General features: G+C 35.2%; 1 protein-coding gene across 1 annotated transcript in view; it reads right to left on the bottom strand.

The window, feature by feature from the left end:
• Positions 1-12,066, bottom strand: part of cher (filamin-A) — a 55,961-nt gene that overhangs the window by 23,275 nt on the left and 20,620 nt on the right. Inside the window, exons 2-10 of the mRNA XM_068768543.1 lie at positions 10,352-10,619; positions 8,227-8,367; positions 6,768-6,937; positions 5,623-5,748; positions 4,250-4,363; positions 2,929-3,117; positions 1,937-2,039; positions 1,013-1,155; positions 312-420 (exon numbers count right to left, since the gene is read on the bottom strand). Coding sequence (XP_068624644.1) covers positions 312-420; positions 1,013-1,155; positions 1,937-2,039; positions 2,929-3,117; positions 4,250-4,363; positions 5,623-5,748; positions 6,768-6,937; positions 8,227-8,367; positions 10,352-10,598 — 1,342 coding nt within the window. The 5' untranslated portion in view covers positions 10,599-10,619. The remainder of the gene's footprint in view (positions 1-311; positions 421-1,012; positions 1,156-1,936; positions 2,040-2,928; positions 3,118-4,249; positions 4,364-5,622; positions 5,749-6,767; positions 6,938-8,226; positions 8,368-10,351; positions 10,620-12,066) is intronic.

Here is a 12,066-nt window from a genome sequence, read left to right as displayed (position 1 = left end):
AACGAAAGAAATTATGTAAGAATCATACTACCATAATTTTTTTTTACATAACAACTATCCCAAATTGTATGTACTTTATTTATCTATTACGACAAGTCAACCTTAAATCAGAACATAATTTGGGTGGTTTTGTAGGAGCTGAGTAATATATCAGTAAAAGAAAATTGTTCAGTGCGACATACAAACATAAACTCTCTCCATGAAGTTTATGTTATTTATGCCAAAAATAAATTATCCAATACGAGTAGACCACATGTAATATGCGTTGGATGTAAATTTAATTTTTGATTAAAAATAAGTTGGTAGCTCACCAGGCATTTTGAAAGTGAGTTTGCAGTTTGTGCCCACTTCGGTCAAAGGAGCAGGATCGCGTTGTCTCTGGATCTTCTCTCTCTGCCTATTGCTGCCTTCTCCGATCACCTGAGTTAGTAATGCTATTGTAAAAACTACTATATCTACTTTAAAAGTACTTTACAAGTATTATGTTTTGTTTATTTACACACGACTATATATAAATATGGTTGTCGTCGTTGTCGTTTCAGCCTTTAGACGCCCATTGTAAGGTATATTATTCATCAAATATGTCTATGGACGGATATACCATGATTCATCTATATATCTACATCATAAAGGTCAAAGCACAGCAACATTTAGCTCGAATTGTAAAAATTAGGGCACATTTACATTATGACATTACTTTTGCACCACCTGTTATAATCATCTAATAAATCATGATGTAATTTTAAATTAATGTTTAGAACGTCCTAAGGAATTTATAAAACGAAAAACTTCTGGGTACTTCTAGTTGCCAAATGTTAAATTTAAGTATAAGGTATAAAAGTTTAATTAGTCAACCCCTTTCAAAGATATAATTTCACATTATAAAAATAATACATTTAATTAAACCAATCGTTATTTTAATAACTAAACGTTCCCTCTAAAGTGCAATTATATAACGTATAACCTACCAGAAAGAATACATTTTTTTATGACCAGTACACAATCTCCTTACCTTAACAGTGAAAGGTGAGCCTTCGACGTGATGGTCGGCGAATTTAAGATTAACGATGTAATAGCCTGGTTCAGTCGGTTTATAGCTTATAGCGAGGACGCCATCTTTGCTGTCCGCACACTGGATTTCAGCCTTGCTGGGACCTGTGCATCGGAAATATATTTAAAAATCAAATATGTTGACCTGTACTGTATTTATCGGACATTCGGATAATATAATCCGATATAGTTCATATTTCTATAATTAACCTGTAATTTGTCGTGTACTTTTATCGATTCCTGTTTAATCAGTGTGTGTGTGATTTTTCGACAACGATATATGGACGATATATATAAAAGTAAAAATATGAAAATACATATTGGTTGTGCACATGTTCTTTCTTTTGCTTTCTCCGCAGGCTGATCGAGAAAACGTAAGTTGATACAACCGCTATTAATGCTACTGAAACCGCTGTACCGCGCCTCAGGAAGGTCCGGCAAGGCGGGGGAAAAAGAGAAAAGAGCGGCGAGCATAGCAGCGTTCATGTGTGACGGCGGGCTGACATAACAGAGCGGTCGATACTTCCATCTCGCCGTGCTATACCACAATTTTATTTGCCTACGGATCCGATGCCCTGTGACCTATGTAGCTGTAAGAGTCCTTTATAGACTAACAGCAATGACATCAATCAAAACCATCATCATCATCATCACCACTGCATGGTATAAGCCTTCCTTAAAGATCGCCACGATGACAGGTCTTACGCTGCCCGGGTCTAGTGATTTCCCGTAACTTTGACTATGTCATCGGTAAAGCTAGCAGGGAGTCTACCCATGCCGCGTCTGACGACATGTGGTCGCTACTCGACAACCTTTCGGCCCAAAGAGCCGTCGGTAACAAAACTGTAATTCCACATAACCCAAAAGTTTTGAAAGAATTGGTTACCTTCAATGGACAGGGAGAGACCACCATAGCCTGCATTCCTGGTGTCTACTGAGAAAGTGTTTTCACTGTGGGTTTTTCCTTCTTTCAGCGCGGTGCCGGATACCTGACGTTACATAACAAAAATAATAAAACTATTTTATTTTTACAAATCACCTGACATTTGAAAGCTGTGCTTAAATTTAAATAAATAATTTTATAAATTTCAATTATAAACATATAAATATTTAGTACTTTTTTTGGAACTAAAAATATCTCATATTTCTTAGGATTTAAGCAGTGGAGAAATTCTTTGGACATATGCTTAGATCTCGTTACTCTATTGCGTAGACAAAAGAGTTTAAAATAGATTAAACGAACTAATTTTTTGCTTTAAATTTCTTTTTATAACATAATCAACCGCAGCAAGTTCTCAATTTTGCGCTTAGCAACAGATTTAGTTGATTTGGTTATAGGTGTAAAAGCTTTAAAAATAACCTGTACAAAAGTCAATGGTACGAGATATACTTTATTATGGCGTAATTATAATAATGTAAGAATAACCTTTTTCAACATTTATATACTAAGTAAGAAAAGGACCAATATTTAGCCACTTCCGCACATGCAGTGGCAAACAATGCGAATCACCGAATGATTCGCATTGTTTGCCTCATACGCATTTTTTAGCGGGCTGGCGGGCGGTGCACTTTGTTGCACGACTACCACTGCATGTGCGGAAGTGGATAAATATTGGATCTTTCCTTACTTAGGATGGACTTCCGCAAAATACCACCTGACAGACTTCGTATTGCCAGAAGTTATGGGCCAGTCCCATTCCAACAGAATAAAATTAATTAATGTCACATAGCTCAGAGTGATCCCTTCATACTAATTGTAAATAGGTGTAATAATTAGGAATAAACTTTTTGTAGTCAAAATAGCTAAAAACGCAAAACAATAACGCTTTTACAGAAGCCGAACATCTTGCTTGGATTATGAAAGAACTATTTATTTACCTTAACTTTCTTAGCATCACCGACTTCCTGGTCCAGTACGGTAATATTGAAAGGTGAATTCTGGATGTGGACACCCATTTTCTTGACGGAGACTATGTGCTGTCCGGCCTCGCGCGGCGTGAAGCTGATGCCGATGTTACCGGACGGCAGACGCTTCAGGAAACAAGGTTCCTCTAGTCCGGATGGAGCCTGTTCAAAGCCAAAGGTCAAGATAAATCAAGAACAATTATTTACTTTAAGCACTGTCCTTTAATCTTAAGAAAAAGTGACATAATTATCAAGCTTTTAATTTATAAAATCATTTATTCATTAATGCATGTCAGACGATAGAAGCCTATTCCAAGGCATAGGTCTCCCCAAAAGATTGCTAAAATGACCGGTCGTCCGCTACCCGCATCCAGAAACTTTCTGCGATTTTGGTTATGTCGTCGGTCGATCTAGAGCGGGGCCTACCCTTGCCGCGTTTACCGACTCATTATCGCCACTTGAGAACTTTTTGGCTTCAACAACTGTCTGATGCACAAGCGATGTGTCCCGCCTAATGCCATTTCAGATGAACAATTCTTGAAGTTACCTCGGTGATCTTGGTTCGCCGCGGATCCCCTCATTTTTATTTCGTGATCGCAGTAAAAGTATTGCCATCTTCGTTGCTCATTGGGTGACCTTGAGCCTTGTTCTAAGGCACATTGTAAGCGACCACGTTTAGGATTCCATATATCATCACTTACAACACACATAAGTCAAAAACATTCGTCATCAGATATTACAGTATTTTTGAGCTTCCCAAGTGACATTTGAATATAGATTTAAATTCAGAAGCTGAAAGCTAGGTAATAGTAAATAGCAGTTGTGATACAAGCCACACAGGCTTTCATATTCCTCGCCAACGAAGAATAATGACATACGTGTAACATCACATCACGCGTTATGCGGGTACAATGGCGGCTAGCATATCACTGACGGTATCCGAATTAAAATTCGAACACTTACGAATGATTTAACAATATAAATTAATGTAACCGTAGTGGTCAGCAGATTAAAGCGTCCTCACGTGAACGTTACATCATCCGCCTACGGAGAGATGAAATCCTCTGTGCAAAAAAATTTATGAGGAAAGAAATTATGACATTGGCTATACGGAATGATCATTTTTACTCTATGACACGAGCATGTCCTATACCAAAATAGAGCAGATGGTGCATTATTTAGTCATTTAATAGAAGCTGCTGCTGCTGTCGGTGTCGGTGGAGGCTTTGTGCGACGATGCGTGCGTAAACAAAGTCGACGACGTCAAAGTCGACATTTTTAGCCTAATGCTAACCTGGATGGAGGCATTAAGGCTTCGGATGTCATTGTCACTGATCTTTCCTGGCAGGGTGACCTCGCTGCAGCTGCCCACAGAGATCTGGTTCCTCTTGCGACCTTCACCAGTCACCTGTTCGATAAAAAAATACTCTTAAATCGTTATGTATAACAATAAATTCTTATTCCTATGGCATAACTTTAGAACGACTTTACCGGTCACATTAATCTTAAAAAAATGGAAATGTTTTCTAGAAGGTTCTTATAGAAAGAAATGTTAAAATGGCAAGAGTTTAGAATTTTCACAAGATATAACGACTACTGAACGTCGCGCGGTTGACAGTGTGCTGTGAACTTCGCCCGTTTGACTTTTCATTTCCTAAAATGTTATACAGCCGTTTACCAGCTAAATTAATACGCATAAATTATTACTTTTATTAGGATGCGACAGGTCAATTTAACCTGGCAGTAAAAAGTCTGTTATCATCATCAGCGTCATTTCAGTCACAGGACATCTACCAATGGATATAGAACCCCCTCTATAGGTTTTTAATAGGACCGGTTGCAAGCGGATCTTTTCATCACCTGTTCACTTTGTGTAGAACATCATACGCTGCATTGCTTCTCCGTGGACTACACCTTAATCCCATCCTATGTATACGTCTATAAATTATAAAATGTTCGGCAAGAAAGTGGAAGAGGCAAGTATCGCCTCTCTCATGGGCAACAATAAATGTCGACCTACATTTTTGAGGTTCTGCAGAGAAGTGGTGCAGCCGATCATTGCTCGAAGCAAGAGTACGGTTCATCTGCATTGTAAAATTCCCGAATAAAGCAAGGTAATAAGTACTAACTAAAGAAAAACCTATGTAAATCAATGTTACTGTATCGTTGTCTAGATTAAGCGCATGCAGAAACACCTTACACTCGACGAAAGATAATGTCAAATGATGTCATCAATAAATACAAAATTTAAAAAGTATAATAAATAACTTTCGCTTTATAATTACGTTATAAGTTATATAAGATCGAACAGGATCTTTGTGTTTAAAGCTATATAGCTGTCATTTTAACATTAGCTATTGTTGCGATCTCTTATATTATTGAAAACGCGAGGTTAAAACGCCACACCTCGTCTGGCACTCACAGACTAAAGACCTATTGTAAAATCGTTAAAAAAATACAAAAATTAACAATTAAGCATTATCTGGGTTTTATTCAAATTTAAAGACCGCATAGTTCCCCAAAGGATTCAACATTGGCGACCGTGACATGACGATGTCTGATTTACGAGATACGCAAGAAAGGATTTATCTATAGACGGCTGGAATTAAGATTTATATTGTTCGCGCGTATATTAACCTTTCTGTTTTAAATTAAGCTTTTATTTACCTTGGCTGTGAACGGTGACCCTTTTATGTGTTTGTCCCCAAATCTAACGGACACTTTGTACTCGCCCGGTGCGGTTGGCAGGTAAGATACCGCGACAGTTCCATCCTTGTTGTCGTGACAGGTTATCTGCAAGAATCAAAATAGTATCATTATCATGATCTTACAAATTAACAATACGACTGGAGGAAAGTGCGCTGCATTCAGCGTTTCTCGTACCATCCTTTCAGCCCATAGATGCCCACTGCAAGGCAAAGGCCTCCACAAACATATTTATAGGGGATATACCATAATCACCACGCTTGGCAAGGGTTGACGAATGCAGTGCGATATTATGGTACTTAGACGTAGTGCCCATCCTCTGGTAATTTTTTTGTGAGCAGTGGAAATCCTATATAATTAATGCACAAACTGTGAATTAGACTCAGTCCTATATCGTTGGGGTATCACTGCTCAACTGTTCACTGATTCCCGTATAAATAAAATAATTCGAAATCGTAAAAATAAAATAAAACATATACACATTGAATTCTCTTTATTTATCCCAAGCCTTAAAAGTGGACAATGGAATACTAGCCTTTAGAAAAGAGTCTACGTGACAAGAAAAGATTGATAGAATTTAGTGCTACTTTTCTCCTAATGGTTTATCCCTTTATCTGCTGTCTCTCATAGATTGAACTCACGAAATAAGTACATCACAATCCATAATTGATAAGCTATTGTTGTTCCGTAAAAACTTTTAGAGAATTTGTAAACATTAAAGCAACATAACCTTAATGATTAAAGTATGAATATATATAACATGACATCTTACATTCTTTTAATCAATAAAACCGTTTATTATGATTTCATAGTGTAACTTGATTCTTTATATTATTAATATATTAGTATCATGTACAAATAACATTGCAGATGGTTTCATCAACATCATCATTACACTTATTAGACGACATTGCTGGATGTACAGCCTGACGCATATAGGCCTCCCCCATTAACTATCTAGCTTGTGAGGAGGCTTTGACAATGACATCTATCTTTTGGGTGAACATCCTAAACTGCGTTTCTACGTTCTAAGTCCTGTATATTATAGTAAAAGAGCCAAGTCTTAAATTAATCTTTTTATTCTTTGTAAATGTAATGAACAATACCTCAGCTTTGCTGGGTCCTTCCACAGCCATGGACAGTCCACCGGAACCAGCGCCCTTTGTGCTGATAGTGAATTGACTGGGCTCACCGCTGACGCCGCTGACGAGGCCCGGGCCATAAGCCGTGACATAGCCCGATTGAATTGAGTCCACGTGGAACTTGTACGGAGAACCTGAAACGTATTAGTAGACAATTATGGAGACAGTCCAACAAATGCTGTAACTAAAAAGTCTACCAGTTCACTCGCGTTTTCGTGCTTTCCGATTCGGCATATAGTTTCTTACACTTTGCTTTTTCGTTTGATATATACTTAAGTACAAAACGCACCGGCTTCTCCTTTAAAACCTTTATCTTGGATTTTTTCAGTAACGTTTCATCTATCTTTTAGAATAAGACTTCAAAAAAAACGACAATGAATATGGACACTTACTTTATTCTATGAAACTAAAGCCGTAATCAGCATTATCTGTGAAAACAACACTTCTACAGCTTTTTAAATTATTTCTAAAGTCAAAGCTTAACACTCACTTTATCACTAGAGTACGCTATAAGAAAATTTCTCGAAAAGCACCATTAGATACTGAACTTGTCTGCCAAATGCGTAGTTTTTTTTATCCACATGTTTATTCATATTTTTTGAATATTTTTATGAAGAGCGTATGTGTATATCTAAAAACTAGAAACAAATTAAGTTCTTTTATGTAAGATTTTCTAAAAAAATGTACAAAACACTATATAAACTATTGGACTCCCATTTACAAAATTCAAAAAGTAAATTAACGAAAAAGGCTTATTGAATAATAAGCCTTTTTCGTCATCAACCATCAACCATCACCGATTAAACAAGCCACCGTAAAGAATTGGCTGCACCAAAATGTCGACTGCAAAAAGTTTTTAATTTATTTATAATAAACGAAAACAGAGTTTTAAAAATCACAAAATGTTAAATTATTATTTACTAATTTCAAAACTTATATTAAAAAAATGGCATATTATTCATATATCAGTGATGTCGCCTGATTATTTTATTTTCATTTAGGCTATATCTGACAGAGCGTGTATACCCATATATGTCTATTATATATATTGTTAATTTTTTTAAAATATTTCTTTTATCGAGGAGTTTCTTTCAGCTTCTTCTCAACACCTTGCGAAACGGAGTAACCAAAAATAAAAAGTATAAAAAAAGTTCTCGATCTACTCCTTCAATTAGAGTCTAGTTAAGAATTCCATTGTTGAATAAATGAATTTTATCTTTTATCTTTGTCTTTTTATAAAGGCAATTTTTAATTGAGAGAAAGGCTCGAAATGTTAATTTTAGAAGAGCTCGAAATAAATCGGATTATTTTATTGCAATCAAAGACGTCTTTGATTTTGGTATTTAAAGTAATTTTTTTTTCCAAGTTTTATTTCATACAAATCCTAAAAACTATAAAATGATTGTCCATTAGCTTTCGTTACCTTGGACATGTTCCCCATTGTATTTGACGTAGAGTTCGTGCACGCCTTCCTCCCGCGGATCATATTTGATGCTAACCGTGCCGTCCCTGTTGTCCTCGATCACGGGCTTATCTAGGTGACCGCTCGGCATCCTTATTTCCGCTGAAAAAAAACGTACATTTTTTTTATTTTAGAATTAACTTTCATTGAGATCACATAATTCTGAACAATTAATTTTGGAATCAGCTTTTATGTAGGTCATATAATTCTGAACTTTTTTATCCAACAATCTCAAATGATTAAAAAAATATAAATAAAGAAATATTAAATTTTATAATAGGTATTTCCTATATCCTGAACCTAAATATAGTCTTATTAGACTTTGTAACTTAATTTTAAATCAAAACAATCTTGTGAAAAAAATTTTTTTTGAAACCTTACCTTTTTATCGACGTTAACAAAACATTCAATTACATGCCTCAAACAATGGACATATACATATTTGTAAAACATGAAGTCGAATTATTATGACAGGAATCGTAAATGATTTGTAATAATTAACTTGAGATATTTTTCTATGTGAGATAATGATCAATGAATTTTATATTCTTTCAAACCATTTCTAAATATAAAAAAATCTAACTATTATGAATCTTAACAATTTTAGCATAAATTACATTCCTTTACTTTTAACAAGCAAATTACTTTATAGAAACTATATATAAATGAAAAATGAAATGTCTGTCTGTACTCGATAGATTCAAAAACCATTACAACCAATCGCCGGGAAACTTTTATTATTAGATATATCACCGGGAAGATTTTAAAGCATTTGAAAATTTGTTTTAGACAGTTTATGCTTCAAGTATCGATACTGCTGTGTTTTTGTTAAGATTTTTGATTATATGCATAAAATGGCAATAAGTGAACTGGTACTCCAAGTAATTTTATGTATCAAACAATATCCATATGTATTTTACTCTTATTCAGGAGAAGTGTTCGAAAAATTCATCATTTGTAATTGTAGTTCTAGAGAAAATTCCTTGATCTTCGATCTTCGAATTCTTCGAACATCGTCTTTCTCGAATGTGTGTAACATTATATACCTACAAAGATCCAATAAGTTAACATGGATTCAAGATAACTATTCGCGAATCTACATATAAAGTTTAGCGAATTAAATTAATAATTTTAATATTTCTTTTTACATGGCAGTCATAATGAACTCTTCTTGATATTAGGCCGAGCATGTATATGAGATGAAGCACCATCACCCTACTCCCGGAACTTCAGATTTTCTTCCAGACATCTCCACCAACATTTTATGTTGTTTGGAATTACCCGGGTACTTATTTGAAAACCAATAGATTATTTCTACAAGAATCAGACTTTTCAAGAAAATGATATTTACACTGTGTAAAAACTAGTAACAAAATCAAAATTTCTCTACCTAAGACTCGACTTCATTGAGTCTGTAAATCATTAACAAAGCATACGCTTTTACAATACCTACTCAGATAATGTTCTGAAAGTTCTTATAGATTGATTTAAAAAATGACTTCATAGAAAATTTGACATTATAATCTCTTTGCTTCCAAGTAATGTCGATATTATAAAAAAAAGTAATTTGATTTCTTATCAAATCTTATCAAATAAACTCTCTCTCAGTTCTTTTCACCTGTTCTAAGCTTCGAGGCGTTTATCATCTGAACAGATGGTAGAATTTAATTTCGACGTCAATAAGAGATGTAATCTAAAATTAAGAAAGAATATTTAAATTTGGATTGTATTTGAAAAAAAATTGAAATTGATTGAAGGATTTGGACCTGCGAATAAGGTTGAGCTAACATAACATGCTAGATTGCTAAAGATTAGAACTTAACCTAAATAAAACATTTTCCGAGTACAAGTATATTCATCTTGACGTCAATACGAGAATTATTTCATATTATATTGAATAAAGTATTCTTGAATTTCAGTTTTAAAACATTAGATCCGTTGCTTGATGTAGTGGTTAAAACTTAGATAATAAATATAACAAGATAAAACTTAACAAATTATATTTCTTAAGATTAGAAATTAAACCAAGTGTAACTATTTCTAAATACAATATTTAAGTAAACACGGAATATAGTATACAACAAACCTTTTCTAGTATCGATGTAGAAAATGGAGACAAAGTTCAAAGGCGTATAAGTGAGACCAAGGCCGGTCTTGTTGAATGCGATCCTGTGGGCCTCCGCGTAGACTATAGGCGCTGCTTCCTTATCGATTTCGGACACGGAGAAATATTTTAAACGGTTGTCGATGTAAAGAGTCGATAGTTCGTTCCAGTTGATTTCTTTTTCGTTGCCACCAACGATTGAATTCCACAGTCCACTCATAAACGCCATTTATACACTTTCAGCGTAACTCTTTAATTTACATAAATTGATTATTGTGTTGTGTAATATGTGTTTGTATTTTTAGCATTTTATTATTTTCGTACCTAACCACATCTTTTAAATAGCTTTCAGACAGACGTTTGAATTAATTTAGATTAAGACTCAGACTTTTAACACCTTGTCTCCTACTCTCTCATATTCAAGCTCACAGCTCGCTTATCGAGCCACGGAAAATGCTAAGGTCGAGATTATTTCGAAATCGAATCAGGAATGATGGTCAGCCCAGCGAATTTCTAAGTTGAAGTAACAGTGGACAGACCACATAGCGTGCAGAAGAGATAGCCGCTGGTGCTATAAGGTTACAGACCGGAGTGCAACGTAGGTCATTGACCTTCAAGGTGGACAAACAACCTTGTTAAGGAGGTTGTCGGAAGACGTTGGGTGTACGAGGCATCCCATTGTTTCTATGGGAAATTTAGTTTAGAGACCACGGATCGATAATCACAGTATAAGACGTTCAAGCATAAAGTGGACAGACCACGTAATTAAGATCGTCAAAAGATGCTTGTTGCAGACCGCTTCCAACCGCTCTTATTTGAATTCTCTGGGGAAGACCTATGTCCAACTCTGGATGTATTGCATTTGAAACGATGACAACGTTTAACAGCGATTTATCTATCTAACCTATTGAAAGATTTTGTTCTTTCAAGATGTTCGCACTTGACAGGTTCATTTCTGGAGTATTATTTCAAAGGAGCATTGGTTACGTAATTTAAATTGAAAGAGGACTTCAACCTGTTACGCGGTTTGCCAACCTTCATCACCGTATCCGGCCTCCCTCCTTACAACGCATCGAACACAACACCCGCTCCGCAAATTCCTGGAATGCTGAGAAGTTACATCTCCAGATCGTGTAACCAAATATGATAACTAACACTATTCGTCGAACAGTATCGCGTCACAAAACTAAATCTATTGACGCCAACCGTTTCTAAAAATACAACAGTAAACGAATGTACATTTAATAGGATATATTTATTTCATCGTGCACTATATATAATAATCGTAAATAATAACATTTTATTATGAATCGTAAATTGTAAAAGTTTATTGATACAAAAAAATATGTAAATTTGTCGTGAGCTTTTCAGAACTTTCGCGAACGACGACGTATGTACCGGAAACGTCTATTTACCGGCGCCTGCGGCGCTAGTCGGCGCTCGTGAACTCCGTCGCTAATGTATCGTCAATCATTTTATATTATATGATATTACTAGAAAAATATGTGAAATAGTCTTCGCAAAAAATCGTATTTTGTCCACTTTTATATGTCAGTTGCCAGTGATAGTAACTTAGTCAATCTACTGACTAAATCATTAGCACGAAAGTACAATGTAAATTTGGGTTAAAACAAGATTAAAAATTAAGAGAATTAAATGCCAAATGTACAGCAATGATATTAATATGTGGTCGTATG

Source organism: Battus philenor, unplaced genomic scaffold (assembly GCF_028537555.1).
Source record: "Battus philenor isolate CCGP_79_NKW_IND1 unplaced genomic scaffold, ilBatPhil1.0.hap1 SCAF_26, whole genome shotgun sequence".
NCBI classification, from domain to species: domain Eukaryota; kingdom Metazoa; phylum Arthropoda; class Insecta; order Lepidoptera; family Papilionidae; genus Battus; species Battus philenor.
The sequence above is the reverse complement of the archived record's forward strand: the minus strand, read 5'-3'. Positions and strand labels throughout refer to the sequence as shown.